The sequence below is a fragment of the Pteropus medius genome, unplaced genomic scaffold, assembly GCF_902729225.1.
Source record: "Pteropus medius unplaced genomic scaffold, Ma_sr-lr_union100, whole genome shotgun sequence".
Taxonomy (NCBI): domain Eukaryota; kingdom Metazoa; phylum Chordata; class Mammalia; order Chiroptera; family Pteropodidae; genus Pteropus; species Pteropus medius.
In genome coordinates this window covers 75,794-91,160 of record NW_024342469.1, presented here as the reverse complement: position 1 = coordinate 91,160, position 15,367 = coordinate 75,794, and the positions used below count along the sequence as shown (strand labels likewise).

The following is a 15,367-nucleotide window of genomic DNA, read 5'->3' as shown; positions in this document are numbered from 1 at the left end:
AGTTGAGCCCTGCCGGACCCTGTGCTTGAGCCAGCAGAGAAGCAGCTGGTGCCCTTTCTCTGGGGCCTGAGGTGTACGGACGTGCGGAGTGGTCACCGATGTGTCCACAGGCACAGTCGTAGCACTTCGTGCATCGGGGCCAACTCTCGGCGCTGAAGCAGGTGCTGCTTTCATGCCTGTGTCATCAGATGAGGGCCGAGTGGAAGGAGGTTAGGGCAGGAGTCAGGGCAGGAGTCCGTGTTTCGGGGGGCCCGGCGGGGCTGGGAGCCTGCCTCTCAGAGGAGTTTCCTGCTCTGGGAGCAGTTGCTGGGGCAGATGCTGGTGGGAGGTGTTGATCTGACCACAGTGCTCCCCATGGGGCACTGGGCAGTGAGGGGACGGGGTGACCTGATGTGTGAGCCCCCAGGGTCGGGCCCCTAATGAGAAGTGACGGGCACAGGAAACGCATACTCAGCAGACCCTGGTATTGGGTACTGGGGGCCAGAGTGATGGGTGCAGTGGGCGGGCTACTGAGTGAGGGTCAGCATGGCAGCCAGGGAGACGCTGGAGCCACCCCAATACCTGCTGCGCCCCATGCACTGGCCCGAGTGGCCCCCCAGCCGTCCATCCAGAGCCCATCGCTCTCAGACACCTGCATTGACTTGATGAAGTTTCCAAGCGATGTTAATAATCAGAAACACTTTTAAAAACATCAAGTTGCTTTAATAAAAACAAAACTTTGTAAATGACATACCTGAGAAGCTGCCCAGGCCGCCTGCTGCTCTCATGTCTGGGCCTCAGCCCTGGGTCTTCCTTCCCCTTCCCCGACTGCTTTCTCAAGGGTTGGTGACAGCCCCTCAGCACTGCCCCCCACACGCTCTCTGCTCCCCTACATCCCCTCTGCTTGGCACCCTCACCCTGGATGAAGGATCTTTGGTCCCCTGGTCTGCATGGAGCCTCTTTTAGTCCCCTGGCGGGAGGCCGTGAGCTGTCTGCAGATGGCCCCCGTTCACTCATCCTGGACTTAGGTCTTTGCTGGTGCCTGCTGCACATCAGGGCCTGTCCTGGTGCAGTGGAGACGCAGACTGTAATGCCTTGTGCTAACGAGAAGTGAAAGGCACAGGAAACACATACTCGGGCAGACCCCGGGGTCTCGACAGGCTGTCCCTCCCTAATGCTCAGCCAGTGTTTCCAGGAGTGGGGCCCACAGGTCACCTGGACCCTCCCCGAGGATGGAGAGGCGGGCCGGGCGGGGTCTGGGTTCCGTGGGAAGCACGCCCCGGGGAGTGCAGGGACTGAGGCGGGCAGCCCCGGGGAGGGCACGGCCAGGGCTGTGGGGGTGTCGAGGTCCTGGTAGCTGAGACGGTGCCTTCTCGCCATGCAGAGAAACTGGATGAGATCCTGGCGGCTGCCGCCGAGCCCGCACTGCGGCCTGACATCGCGGACGCTGACTCACGCGCTGCCACCGTCAGACCACGGCCCACCAGCCGGAGAATCACGCCAGCCGAGATCAGCGTAAGCCGCTGGGGGCCGGGCCGAGCACGGGCTTTGTGCGTTTTCTAGGGCAGGGGTCCATCATGTGGACGGATCCCACTCTCCAGGGCGGTGGTAAAGGACCCACGGCCTCGCTCAGAGGCACGCGGGCCGTTGCAGTCCCCAGAATCCTCCCTTCTGTGCTGCCCCCTTCAGGCAGGTCGTGTGCCGCAGGAGGACCCCCCAGAGGCCCCAGCCCTGTTGGTGCCCCATGGTGTGTCTACCTCAGCCTGCTTCTCCCACCTGGCGCCTCTGGGTGCTCCTGCAGCCGCACTTGGGCCACCCCAGGGCCACTGTTAGCTCTGGCCACGTCCGCCTCAGCCCCGCCCCACTGGCTGTGCCCCTGCTCGGACCAGGCAGCAGGCATAGTGGCACCATCAGTGCATGGGGCGTCTGGTCCTTGACCTAGGAGTGGATGGGCGGGACTGGGAGAATGGGATGCGCCCTAGAACCTCCGTATCCGCTCCCCTCCCCGCAGTCGTTGTTCGAGCGCCAGGGCCTCCCGGGCCCAGAGAAGCTGCCCGGCTCCTTGCGGAAGGGGATTCCTCGCACCAAGTCTGTAGGTACGCAGGGCAGGGGGGATGCAGGCGGGGCTGCCCGGGGGGGGCTGCAGGGAGATGCAGGCTGAGGGGCTGCAGAGGAGAGCTGCAGGGGAGATGCAGGGGGGATGCAGAGTGGCACCCAGGCTGGGAGGCCCACGGATCCTCTCCCCACCTTCAGCTGGGGTTTCCAGGTTCCCTCTGGGTCTTGCCGCTCCCAGGCCCCAGCCCAGGAATGTTGTGTGTGTGGACATAATGTGGGGGTCAGTTCTTCCCTGAACCCAGAGACACTTATTGAAGCAGACCTTTGAGAACCCCCCACACCCATCCACTGCCCATGGGCGCCCTCCCTCGTGCTCCCCATCCAGTGGGCCCTTCCATCCACCGCTCCCCGTTTGTCTGGTGCCTCCCAACCTCCCACAGACGCCAGCACGCCGTCCCCGGTCTTCTGTGTTCTTACCTGGGTGCCTGAGTACGTGTCATGTCTCTGGTTCTAAAACTACCCTCCCCTTGAACCTACCCCACCCCCCAGGACCGCTCAGTACCTCTCCTCCCCGTCACTGCCGGGGTCTCCGAAGTCACCTGTCCTTACTGTGTCCCATCCCCCACTTGCCCCTGAGCCTGCGCAGGCTGGCGCTGCCTGTCCTAAAACTGAAGTTGCTCCCGTTGGACTCACCAGTGGTTTCCAGGGCCTTCCTCCCAGTGGACATGGACCCACCCTCTTCTCTCTGACCTCCATTAGCATCTCCCTTTTCTGCTCCCTCATCCCTGAAAGTCTTCTGCCAGGTTTTGAACAACTGGTTTTCCCCTCAGTTATCAACTGCACATGTTCAGTCCCGTCCCCCACACCACACCCGTGCGAGTCCTTCCCAGGCTGTGTCCTTAGTCTCTGCCTTTCACACTGACAGGGACCTCACCACACCCCAGCCACTGTCACCCCCTGCTTGACCATCTCCTCTCTTGACCCCGGGCCTGGTCACCTAACAAGCCACACCCACTGCTCATCCTTCTAGGCATCCCGACCCCCTCCCCTGCTCACCTGTTCATCCACCCACTGACCTATCCACTTTCTGTCCACCTGTCCACTGGTCTGTCCATCCATCCATGTACATCTCGCCCAGCCCATCATGTGCCAACCCGTAAGTGCCCCTTCAGCACTCAGTGCAGCCGTCTGTCACGCTCCCATTCCATACGACCCTTAGAACCCCCCGGGAGGTGACATTGCTGGTACCTCCCCGTCACAGACGATGGAACTGAGGCCAAGAGGCAAAATGACTTTCCCAAGGTCACCGCTGCCTACCTGTCTTCTGTTCAGCCATCTGGCCAACCAGCTGCCCAAACCCCAATCCCTCATTCACCCCAGGACCCCGGACGATCGATGCCCACTCTAGGCTGACCCTGGGCCAGGTGTGGGGGCTCAGTTGGGGGAGGTGACACGTGCGCAGACAGCTCAGCTCAGCAGTTCCGTGGTGAGTTGAAGGAGTGTGTGCAGGTGGAGATGAGGGGGCGCCACCCGCACCTGAGCATCTGGGAGGCTGGCGGGGGGTGTTCGAGCTTAGACGTGCAGAATGAGTGGGGGCTTGCTTCTGGGAGACAATGTTGTGACTTGCAGATAACGGCCGCCCACTGTGTGTGGCAGGGTCCCTCAGGGGCTGCCGTGGGTCATTTCTGTAGGTGGGAATGTGGGGAAGAGAGCAGGAGAAACTGCAGCTCCTTTGGCACCAAGGGGCACGCTCCGGCCCCGGCCTAAGCCCTGGGCGTCCTCCATGGCTTCCTCCTTGTCTTCCGCTTCCCCGACACTCTGGGTGGTGCCTCATGTGCTGTGTGCCTGACACTCGCGGCCTAGCCAGCCTCAGCGTCTTGCTTCTTGACGACAGCTCAGTTTCTTCAGGACGTCCGGCCGCAGCTCTACCCTCTAGTCCATCCCTCTGGTCAAGCGGGGCCTTTTGCAGGGCGGATATCACCCCTCATCCCTCCAGTTGGTCCTCTGTGGGCACCTCCTGCCTTGGAGTCCTGGGGACGGGCCCCAGCCCTCTTCTGCTTCGTCTGGGGACACCTGTCTCTGCCTCCTTCTGCCCTGGGCCTGCCAGCACTCACTGTCCTCCACCAGCCTCAGAGTTCCCAGAGGCCTGTCCCTCACAGGCCCAGATCTAAGTGCCTGCCCAGCAGCACGTGGCCCCTGGTGGGAGCGCAGCTCCTCCCCGCTCCCAGGCCCTCTGTGCTCGGACTCTCCACTGAGCTGAGAGCGGCTCATCTCTGACCCCCCTTGGTCCTCCACCTGTTGCTGACACAAACATCGAGTTGTTGGACTCCTGGGGCTCCCACCCCTGGTCTTGGCCGTGTGGCCATGGGCATGTGATTCAGCCTGGAAACCTCAGGTCCTGATCCATGGGCATGGGGACCATCTAGAACCTGCCTCCAAGGCTCCCCCAGTGGGCTGCACTCATGGGCCACGTGCCGACCTTGACAGCGATCGCTCGTGTAGTCAGCATAGGGCCGCTGTCTTGGGGATGGCAGGGCCGCCCCCCCACCCCAGATGGCAGCAGGACAGGTTCCCCATTTCTCCCTGAGGCCCGTGACTTGTCTCCCCCTGAAGTTAGAACCTGCTGCCCGGCCTCCAGCACCCTTTCGGAGCAGCCGCTTCTCCCCGTAGCTGCTCCTCACGCATGGCTTGTGGATACTACATGCTGGGCAGAGATGGGCGCCATCCCGTGTCCAACGTTGGGTGTGGACGGCAGGCTAAAGATGGTAGCGATGACAACCTCAGCCGCCCACCTGGGGCTGCCTCTAGGTGTGTGGCCCTGTTTTGGGCTTTAAATGTCTCCGCTCACACTGGCCCACACAGCCCTGAGATGAGGGCACCGAAGTGCCACGAGGCTGGGGGTGTCAGACAGTGAAGCCCCTCGCACAAGGCCCACCCCTGCTGTCAGGGACGAGAGCTGTTATGCAGGACAAGGTGCAAACGAGGCATAGGAAGCCTGGCGACGGCACTGGTGGCTGGAGGAGAGGTGGCTGGGAACAGGTATCTGTGCTGTGCCGAGTTCATGGAAATGACCAGACCCAGGCGCAGATCTCCAAGGTGCCCAGCCAGAGGCTACGTGTGTCAGTGCGGAGACGCCTCACCCACGGGCCCACGCCCACAGCCAGCTGGGCACACCTGCAGCGCAGATGTCCGCAAGGAGCTCCTGCCAGGTCCTCGCCAGGCGGCAGGAGGGCGACGGCCCTGAGCACCCAGCCCTGGCAGGGTCGCAGTGATGTCGGCCTTAGCAGGCAGAGTGGGCTTCATTTTGAGCCTGTGTGGCCCGTGAGAGAACGGAGGGGCTCCGGGCCTGGCCTGGGGGCACACAGCCAATCTGGGGCGAAACTGAACCATGCATTGGGCTCAGCCTGCAGGTCCATTTAGCCCTGCCCGCTACAGACCGGTCGCTAGGGCAACAGCAGTGACCCCAGCAGCTGCTCCTGGCCACAGGCCGTCTGCTTGGTCTCTGGGCTTCGCTTTGCACTGAGTGCCCCTAACCCGGGCCTCAGTGCTCATGGTGCCAGTGTCCTGCTGTCCCCTCGTCCGCAGTGCATCATTCTTGCTCTGGGGGCGTCCCTCTCATTCTTGACTGTCGCCCTCCCGCCTCTGGTCGCCACCAGGGCCTCCGGGTGACACCTGCTTGTCCCACGGCCAGTGCTCAGTCTGCAGTGGGAATCTGCACCAGGCCCCAGCTCTTCTCTGCCATTCTGTCCTGGGGACGGGGGCCTGCCCCGGTTCTCCTGGGTGTCTCCTGGCGGGCTGCATGTCCTGATGCTCAGGCAGACCTTGTCCCAACCTGGTGGGCGGAGCCTCTGCCGGGTGCACCTCGGGCCCTCTACCCAAACTGATGTCTCACCTCGGCCTTTGAAAGGGCCCACCTGAACCAGCGCAGTGCTTAGAGTGCAGACTCTGGGCATCCAGGGAGGGGCCCAGGTTGGGGGCCTTGCTCAGGTCCTCTGCTCAGGGCTCCCCAGCCCCAGGCCGCACCCGCCCCGATCACATCTGCCAGCACCTCCTCTGACGCCTCGGGACGGGGCCGCCGGGGGTGGAGTTGGGCAGGGCCGGACCGCGGGCGTGGGGTCCTGACTGGCCCCGCCGGCCTCACGGAGCCCTCTGTCCGCAGGGGAGGATGAGAAGCTGGCGTCCCTCCTGGAGGGACGCTTCCCGCGGAGCACGTCCATGCAGGACCCCGTGCGCGAGGGCCGCGGCATCCCGCCCCCGCCGCAGACCGCGCCCCCGCCCCCGCCCGCCCCTTACTACTTCGACTCCGGGCCGCCCCCCGCCTTCTCGCCGCCGCCCCCGCCGGGCCGCGCCTACGACACGGTGCGCTCGAGCTTCAAGCCCGGCCTGGAGGCGCGCCTGGGCGCGGGGGCCGCCGGCCTGTACGACGCGGGCGCGCCCCTGGGACCGCTGCCCTACCCCGAGCGGCAGAAGCGCGCGCGCTCCATGATCATCCTGCAGGACTCGGCGCCCGAGGCGGGCGACGTGCCCCGGCCCCCGCCAGCGGCCACCCCGCCAGAGCGCCCCAAGCGCCGGCCGAGGCCGCCGGGCCCCGACAGCCCCTACGCCAACTTAGGCGCCTTCAGCGCCAGCCTCTTCGCGCCGTCCAAGCCCCAGCGCCGCAAGAGCCCGCTGGTGAAGCAGCTGCAGGTGGAGGATGCGCAGGAGCGCGCGGCCCTGGCCGTGGGCAGCCCGGGCCCCGTCGGCGGCAGCTTTGCCCGCGAGCCCTCCCCGACGCACCGCGGGCCTCGGCCCAGCGGCCTCGACTACGGCCCCGGGGATGGCCCGGGGCTCGCGTTCGGCGGTCCGGGCAAGGACCGGCGGCTGGAGGAGCGGCGGCGCTCCACTGTGTTCCTGTCGGTGGGAGCCATCGAGGGCAGCGGCCCGAGCGTGGACCTGCCCTCCCTGCAGCCCTCGCGCTCCATCGACGACCGCCTCATGGGGGCCGGCGCCACCACCGGCCGGGACCTGCTGCTGCCCTCCCCCGTCTCTGCTCTGAAGCCATTGGTCAGCGGCCCCAGCCTTGGGCCTTCCGGCTCCACCTTCATCCACCCGCTCACTGGCAAACCTCTGGACCCCAGCTCGCCCCTGGCCCTAGCCCTGGCTGCCCGCGAGCGGGCGCTGGCCTCGCAGACACCCTCCCGGTCCCCCACGCCTGTGCACAGCCCTGATGCTGACCGCTCTGGGCCTCTGTTCGTGGACGTACAAGCCCGTGACTCTGAGCGAGGGGCCCTGGCCTCCCCAGCCTTCTCCCCGAGGAGCCCAGCCTGGGTCCCCGTGCCTGCTCGCAGAGAGCCGGAGAAAACTCCCCGGGAAGAGCGGAAGCCGCCCGAGGACAAGAAGTCCATGATCCTCAGCGTCCTGGACACGTCCCTGCAGCGGCCAGCTGGCCTCATCGTTGTGCACGCCACCAGCAATGGCCAGGAGCCCGGTGGGCTGGGGGCCGAAGAGGAGCAGCCGGGCACCCCGGAGCTGGCCCCAGCTCCCACGCAGTCGGCAGTGGTGGCAGAGCCCTTGCCCAGTCCCCGGGCCCAGCCCCCTGGCAGCACCCCGACAGAACCCGGGCCAGGCCAGGGCAGCTCGGAGGAGGAGCCAGAGCTGGTGTTCGCTGTGAACCTGCCACCCGCCCAGCTGTCCTCTAGCGACGAGGAGACCAGGGAGGAACTGGCCCGCATTGGGCTGGTGCCACCCCCTGAAGAGTTTGCCAACGGGGTTCTGCTGGCCACCCCACTGCCCGGCCCAGGCCCCTCGCCCACCACGGTGCCAGGCCCGGCCTCAGGGAAGCCGAGCAGCGAGCTGCCCCCCGCCCCCGAGTCTGCGGCCGACTCGGGGGTGGAGGAGGCCGACACCCGCAGCTCCAGCGACCCCCACCTGGAGACCACAAGCACCATCTCTACGGTGTCCAGCATGTCCACCCTGAGCTCCGAGAGCGGAGAGCTCACCGACACCCACACCTCCTTCGCTGACGGACACACTTTTCTACTCGAGAAGCCACCAGTGCCTCCCAAGCCCAAGCTCAAGTCCCCGCTGGGGAAGGGGCCGGTGACCTTCAGGGACCCTCTGCTGAAGCAGTCCTCGGACAGTGAGCTGATGGCCCAGCAGCACCTCGTCGCCTCTGCCGGGGTGGCCTCTGCCGCTGGGCCTGCTCGCCCTCGCTACCTCTTCCAGAGAAGGTCCAAGCTGTGGGGGGACCCCGTGGAGAGCCGGGGGCTCCCCACGCCCGAAGACGACAAGCCAACTGTGATCAGCGAGCTCAGCTCCCGCCTGCAGCAGCTGAACAAGGACACGCGCTCCCTGGGCGAGGAGCCCGTTGGTGGCCTGGGCGGCCTGCTGGACCCGGCCAAGAAGTCGTCCATCGCGACAGCTCGGTGAGCAGGGCCTCGGGGAGGGTGTTGTCCACGCCCACGGGCCCCCTGATCTCCCACCCGTCCAGTCACGGTCTCCTCCGTCCCTCTCTCCCTGTCTTCCCCCGGCCACCGGTCCATCCCTTTTCAGGCCAGGCTTTGTCTGAGACGGGCCCTCAGGGACTGAACACCAGGGCTCTTCTCGCCGTCCTCGTTGGTGCTGAGGGGGTGGCCAACCGTCAGGGCCCCGCTGGCGGCTTGGCCCTCACTTGCTCCTGACCAAAGCTGCCTCCACCGGTGTTGGCTGTCCTGGGGTCCCGGGACCCGCGGGGCTGCCCTGTGTGGCTGGTGCCGCGCCCCTGTAGCTAGTGTCTCGTCTCGCTTCCTCTTCTCTGGGGGACCCACCTCAACTTCCTGCCTTCTGCCTCGGACATGTGTCTGTCCCTTGGCAGCACCTCAGAGTCCCTTGGACACCGGCTCCGGGGTGCGATTTTGGAAGCGTGCTAAGCCGTTCTAGACAGAAGTCACAGCACCCCCGTCTTCACTCTTTCCTGCCTTTGCCACACCTCTCCCTCCCCGCATCTGTCCCGCCTCCCACCTCCCGCCTCCCGCCCAGGGTGTGGGCCTGAAGGGCCACACTGTGCCCCGGAAGTGCAGGGGGTGCTGCTCTGGCCTGCAGAAGCTGCAGAAGGCCCTGGGCTGGTCTCTGGGTTCTGGCCTTGAGGCCCGGTTCCCAAGGCTCTGCCCCCGAAGGGGACCCTGGGGGCTACCGGGTGTCAAGGGAGAGCTGGGTCCCGCTGCGGTGCTGGTGTGAGGCAGAGCCGGTCCCCTGGCGGCCTGGCGGCCTTTTCCAAGCTGCCTTAGGCTGTCCCCTCCGCTGGCTTCGGGGAGTGTGTAGGGCGCCACCCCCTGCCTGCTTGCTTCTCAGGATCGCCAGAGCGGGCCCCTTCCTGTCGGCTTGAAGGGTCCTCCACGAGGCAGTGAGGGGTCCAGGGCTTCCGTGGGCTTGTCCGACCCATCCTCTTCTTCTTCCAGTCGAGGGTTTAGAAGGGAAGTGGGGGCTCGGGAGGCTCATGGTGCCTCTGAATGGCCCAGGGCTGTGACCCTCCAGCTCCTGCCGTGCCCGGGGCTCGATTTGGGGCCTGCACAACTCTTGCAACTCCCAGTTAAAGTCGAGAGGCCTCTTCCTGGCAGGGCAGTGTTGAAAGTGCCCTTAGACTGGGTGTGACGGTGGGGCCGGCAGTGCCCAGCGGGGTGGGCAGCCGAGTCCCAGGCCTCCGCAGGACCAGACCCGGAGGCTGGGTTCCTGGCCCAGGTTCCACCAGCCCCCACCCACACCCTCCGCCAGTCCTCTATTCCTCTGTGTCCCTTGGTCCCAATGAAAACTAAAGCCACTCGACATGGGTAGCTCAGCGCCCGGTACAGCTCAGACCCTCAATAAACGTTTGCCACACGGATGAAAGAACGAAGCTGCATGCAAGTGCTGTCTTTTGTGATTTGAGATTTAGGTAGGTGGCTCAGACAGACACCACAGGGACAGACACGCGGCTCAAGTTTACTGGGCGTCGAGCCCCCGTGATCAGGCGCAGGTGAGCCCAGATCTTGTCACCCGCTCTGCTGGCTGCCGGGGGCGGCTGGGCAGTCGCAGGGCAGGATGGAGGCAGGACTCAGTGCGCATCTTCCAACACAGCCCTGTCCGAACCTGCCTTCCACGGTCGTCTTCAGCATCCCTGCTCTGTCACGCCAAGGAGCCCTGACCCCCGGCTCTGGGTTCTGCGAGCACTCTGTGCTCGTTCTTTCTTGGACGCGGGGTCGGGAAGGGCCAGGCCTTTACATCCCATCTGTCTGCCAGCCTGCGGGAAAGCAAGCCCCTTCCCCTTGGGAGTTCCTGCAAAGTCCCGGCCTTTGACCGGCTCGCGTGGGTGCCCGCTTTCCCCTGAGCGATCACTGGTCAGGGGAACAGGTTTGTCATGAGCCAGGCCCGAGTCCTGTGCTCTCCCTAGGAGCTGGGCACAGGGTCAGCCCCCTAGAAGTACCAGTGCCAGACAGCCTAAAACGACAGGCTTCCTGGCAACATGGCCCTCACCGACTTGGGCAGCTCACTTCATTCTCTGACGAGGGCTTGGGGTCAGGTGGCTGTGGCTCTCAACCCTCAGCAGGTCGCATCTGAGCTTTGCAGTCTTGGATGAAACACTTAAGATCTGTGAACTTCAGTTCCTCCTTGAGGAATAGGTGGTGACACAGTGCCTCTCGTGAAGGGCCAGGCACGGGCCGCAGCACTTGGGCCAGGGCGGCTCGGCTGCTGTTGGCACCCAGGCCCTCAGCCAGTGTGGGGTGTCACACGGGGGACTGTCACGTTCTGTGACTTCGTCTTCACGATTGTCCTGTCAGGTGCACAGTGCTGTCATCTGTCTATGGCCCCAAGCCCGGATCTCTGTCCCTTCTTAGTCCACTGTCATCTGGAGCCTCTGTTCTTAAGCCCCTTCTGGCGACAGACTCCGGGTTTGTGCACAGTGACCCCTCACATGGAGGAGCACGTGCTTGTTCTGTAGGTGACACTTTGTGATCGGGCACATGTGGCGCCCACACGTGCGTTGCAGCCTCTGCGTGAGCCCACACGGGCCCCGACCGGCCAGCGGCGTGAAACCAGCTCCACGTCGTCCTTGCCCTCCTCAGTCCCTTGTGCTCCTGTCCACACTCTCTCCCTGCCACCCTCAGACCTGGCAGAAGCACGGCCCTCTGGGTGGCCCCAGTGTCCCCAGGCAGGGGGCTGAGCAAGGACGCTGAGCTGCATCGAGCCGGCCTTGCAGCAGCCGTGGCCCTCAGCTCCGTTGAGGGCCGGCTCTGCTGCTGGTGTTGCCTTTTTGAGAAACGCCCCAAGCGCGAGGCTGTTTACCACCCAGGACTGTTCCTGGCAGCTGCCCCAGCCACCTGGAGCGTCGTGTGCCGGCGCCTCGTCCCTGGTCCCCCAGTGTGTGTCCTCGGTTCCAGCTCTGAGGCCCAGCGCTCTTGCCTGTGTGCCCACCGCCCCCACTGGTGGCTCAGCCCAGGCTCTGCTGTCCTGTAGCCACAAGATGCTCTGCGACCCTCTGGCAAGTCCAGCTGCCTGTGCGTCAGGGCCCTGAAGCTTGGTGACTTAGGGACCATCCTGCTCATCTGCACTGGGACCTTCTTTGATTTTGGAGTGGCAGGTCTAGGACCTTTGGCTTTTGGGGATAGTGACCCCAGACCACACACTTGCTCTGTGTGTCCAGCTTCGTGTCCAGTCCTAGTGGACAGAATTTGTCCACTTGCTCAAAGCCGCCCCCTTGTCTGAATCCCACATGTGGCCTGAGGTCCAGTGTCGCTGAGCCCCACAGCCACATTCCGATCGGCTGTGGCTCTGAGTTTCACGGGGAAAAGTTCACAGCGAAGTAGCTCGAGAAACAGAGTGGAAGAGATTTTTTCCCACGGGACTTCTCAGTGCCCTCAGTGTGCTGGGTGCTGGAGTCTTGGACCTACGAGGCCCCGGCGGCTTCCTTAGTGATCGGTAGCCAGGATCTCGCAGAGCCTTCCCTGGCGACCTGCTGTGGCCCCGTCCTGCTCAAACACGTGACAGGAGCCTGGAAGGAGCTAGTGTGACGGCGGGTCCTGCGAGGCCGGGTCCTGATACCTGGACCGACACCTGTGTGCTGGCCAGCGTCGGGGCACTGGCACCAGGACGTGCTCTGTCCTTGCGTGTCACACCGCGTTGGGGACACGTGCGGGTATATCCCCAGGAGAGACGGTCAGGGTTTCAGGAGCCGTGAAAACCGCTGGGGGGCCCAGGGGGCGCGGAGGAGGGCACGGGGACGTGCGCCGCACATCGGGGCGGGGCCGCGAGTGCAGTGGCCGTGAGGCGCCGTGGGCAGGGGGTGCGCTGTGGCACCTCCGAGCCCGCGTCCACTCCTGAGCCCCCAGATGGCAGGCCAGGCCCTGCCCTGCACGAGCCACGGAGCAGGACCGCGGCCGCGGCCAGGGCCAGAGTTTGGACTTCTTCCTGCCTGTTGCACCAGTGGGCCGACAGGCAATCGAGCCTGGGAGCGACACGTCATGTCATTTTTGTTCGATGACATTTTTTCAGTGACATTTTACTGTGTTCTTGGCTTTGTGCTAGGTGCCAGGAGTCAGGAAAACGGTGAGGAAGTCGGGTGACAGGTCCCGGGCGAGACCTGGAAGGGTCTGGACCCAAAGGTGGCTGGGGGCCGAGGAGGACCTGGGCTGGTGCTGGGAGCTGGTGACCCGTCCGCCACAGGGATGAAAACACGGAGATGCTGGCGGTGGCTCCCCGGCCCCTGGTGGGGGGAGGACTGGGGGAGCCCCAGCAAAGGTCTGGAGTGCGAGAGGCTGGCTAGGCCTCCCATGTGGTCTTCTTGGGCACGTCGCCGTGGCGAAGGAGTGGGCAGGGACAACGTGGCCCAGGAGAAAGTGTGAACTGGGAGGAGCACTCGGGAAACCCCTGCAGATGGATGGGCGGGGGGAGGGGCACCTTAAATGGAAGCAGGTGGACAGGCCAGTGTGAGGGTCCTGCTAGTAGCGTGCCACCTGCAGGGCCGGAGGACGCGCCAGACCTTGCTGGCTGGGGAGTCGCGAGGAAGCAAGACAGTGTGCAATTCTGACATTGGGAGTGACACTGGGGCCGGGAGCCTTGCCCAGCCACCTGGAGGGAGATGTCCGAGGCCGGGCCGCGGTGCCTGTGGGCACCATGAACCGGAGGGCGTGTGGCTCAGAAGCCCTTTTGGAGCTGACGGGTGCTGTGGCGCGGCCGTGTTGGGCCTGGAGCCTGGCGGGGGAGGCGGCAAGACACCGGGGAGCAGTCGTGGGCAGTGACGGGCGAGCATGGGTGGTGTGGGATGCAGGAGGGAGCTGCTGGGGCTCCTGCTCTGGGGGCATGTGGGCGCCCTGCTCGCCGAGGGGAGGGGAGTGGGGAGGAGCCGACACCTAGGCCAGAGGCACCCCTGGCCACTCCCTCGTGTCCTGTCTCCAGCATGCTCTGTGCAGCATGTTTAGAGCTGTGAGGTGCTCCCCATCCCCAGCCCAGCGGACCAGGGCCCCTCAGTGCCTCCCACTCAGCCTGCCAGGCTCAGGCCGAGCCGCTCACCCTGCACACACCTGCTACCTCTGCCTTCACGGCTCGGCGGTGGTCCCGCCACCTCACCAGGATGCTTCTGTCACATCTGAGGTTGCACTGGGACGCCACTGAAACTCAGTCCCGGCAGGACCCCATCGTGATGCAGGCCCCAGGCTGGGGCGCTGTGCGAGGCTCCGGCCCAGTCCCATGGGCACTGTACCCTCCGCATCGCCCTGTCCCCCTTCCTAGCATCCACCACCCCTGGGCACCCAGCACCCCTTGGAACAGCCCCTCGGTCATCTCCCCTGCCCCTGCACAGCGGCCCACGGTACCATGGAGACCAGCTATGTAGAGCAGGGACTCTCCTGGTTGGTGTCTGTTCCCTGGGCCCGTGCCTAGTGTCCTTAGAGCTGCTGCCCACTGGGGCGGGGCGTGGTCTGGCCTCTTCAAAAGGCTCCACTCTGGGTCTGAGAAATTGGGAGGTGACAGCAGGGACAAGGCTGAGGAGAGGCCACTGGATGGCAAGGGGAACAGGTCACGTGGGAGGGACAGGGGTGTCCAGGGGGAGGCGCCCTCGCACAGGTGGGAGATGGGGAGACAGACCTGCTTCAGGGGAGGGGGGCGCCGAGGGCAGCCTATGCAGTGTGGGGGTACCCATCATGGTAGCACAGAGGTGGGGCAGGGAGAGGGAGGCGGGGCGGCAGCTGCAGAGAGGGGACACTAGACATCCGCAGCGTCCCCGCAGAGCCTGTGTCGGGCACCGCTGTGGCTCGCAGCTCACACGCCGGCGAGCGGGCCACGGGCAGACCAGGAGTCCACCCGGTGTGCCCCGGCCCGGCTGGCACTCGCAGCTGTTCCGGGTGGGCCCCCGGCCGTCACATCCGAGCCCCGCTCGCTGGGTGTCCGGCTGGGGCCCCTGCGCCTGGCTGCCCTTGCCGTGGCGGGGACCGCGGGCGTGCGCCGGCTGCCTGCCCCGGGCCGCTAACTCTCTCTCTCATCGCTCTCTCCCGCCCATCTGCATGTGGCTGCTCTGTCTAGCTGCGCGGTGGTCCTGAGCGCCGGCTGTGTAAGTGAGCATGCGCATCCCATGCCTCTCGCTGTCCAGGCGCCATGCCGGCCACTGGGCCCTCTGCTCGGCCTCCGGAGCCCCGCCCCCCGCCCACCGACTGCAGTAGGGGACGGGGGCTAGGAGACTGGGCGTTCTCTGGAGGAGTCGCCTCCTGCCATGGCCAAGCTGTCAAGGGGCTGGAGGTCTGGGGTCCTATCATCCGCTGCTGGGAAGTGAGGCACCATCTGTGTATTGGTGTGTGTGTGTGCGTGCGTGTGCATGTCTGCACACGTGTGCTGCCGAGTCCCTGTCACGAGCAGGCCCCTGCCACTCCTGCCACTGCTGCTGCATGTCTGTGACGCGTGTGGGCGCTCTTGGCTGCTGCTGTGTGCTGTCCTATGCAGGGAGGCCAGTGTCATGGGTGTATTGCTGCCTCATACCTGTCCTGCACGTGCCGATGCTCCATGTGGGCGTGAACTCTGCCTAGTGTCTGTCTCTGACGTCATGAGCTCATTTAGCTTCGTGCTGCTGCCAGCCTTTATCAGGACTCGGCCATCCCTGAAGCCAGCCCAGGTTCCCCTGGGTCCCCTCATGAGAGCAGAGCTATGTGTGGGGTGCTGCGGGTTGTGCCAGAGCCCTGCCCCCCAGGGCGTGGTCCCGGCTGTCAGGGATGGGTAGTCAGCCCTTTGCAGCTGAGAGGCTGTTTTTCCCCCAGTGGGCTGGCCTTGGAGGCCCCCTGGAGTGGAGGGGGCTGCGGTTTTACCGTCCTCATTATTCCAGTCTGTCTACCCCGTCCCCTCCCCGCACCCCACCACT

General features: G+C 65.2%; 1 protein-coding gene across 1 annotated transcript in view; it reads left to right on the top strand.

The window, feature by feature from the left end:
• Positions 1 to 15,367, top strand: part of SHANK3 (SH3 and multiple ankyrin repeat domains 3) — a 44,375-nt gene that overhangs the window by 26,761 nt on the left and 2,247 nt on the right. The window contains exons 20-22 of the mRNA XM_039863002.1: positions 1,364 to 1,494; positions 1,991 to 2,075; positions 6,194 to 8,438. Of these exons, the coding sequence (XP_039718936.1) occupies positions 1,364 to 1,494; positions 1,991 to 2,075; positions 6,194 to 8,438 (2,461 nt within the window). The remainder of the gene's footprint in view (positions 1 to 1,363; positions 1,495 to 1,990; positions 2,076 to 6,193; positions 8,439 to 15,367) is intronic.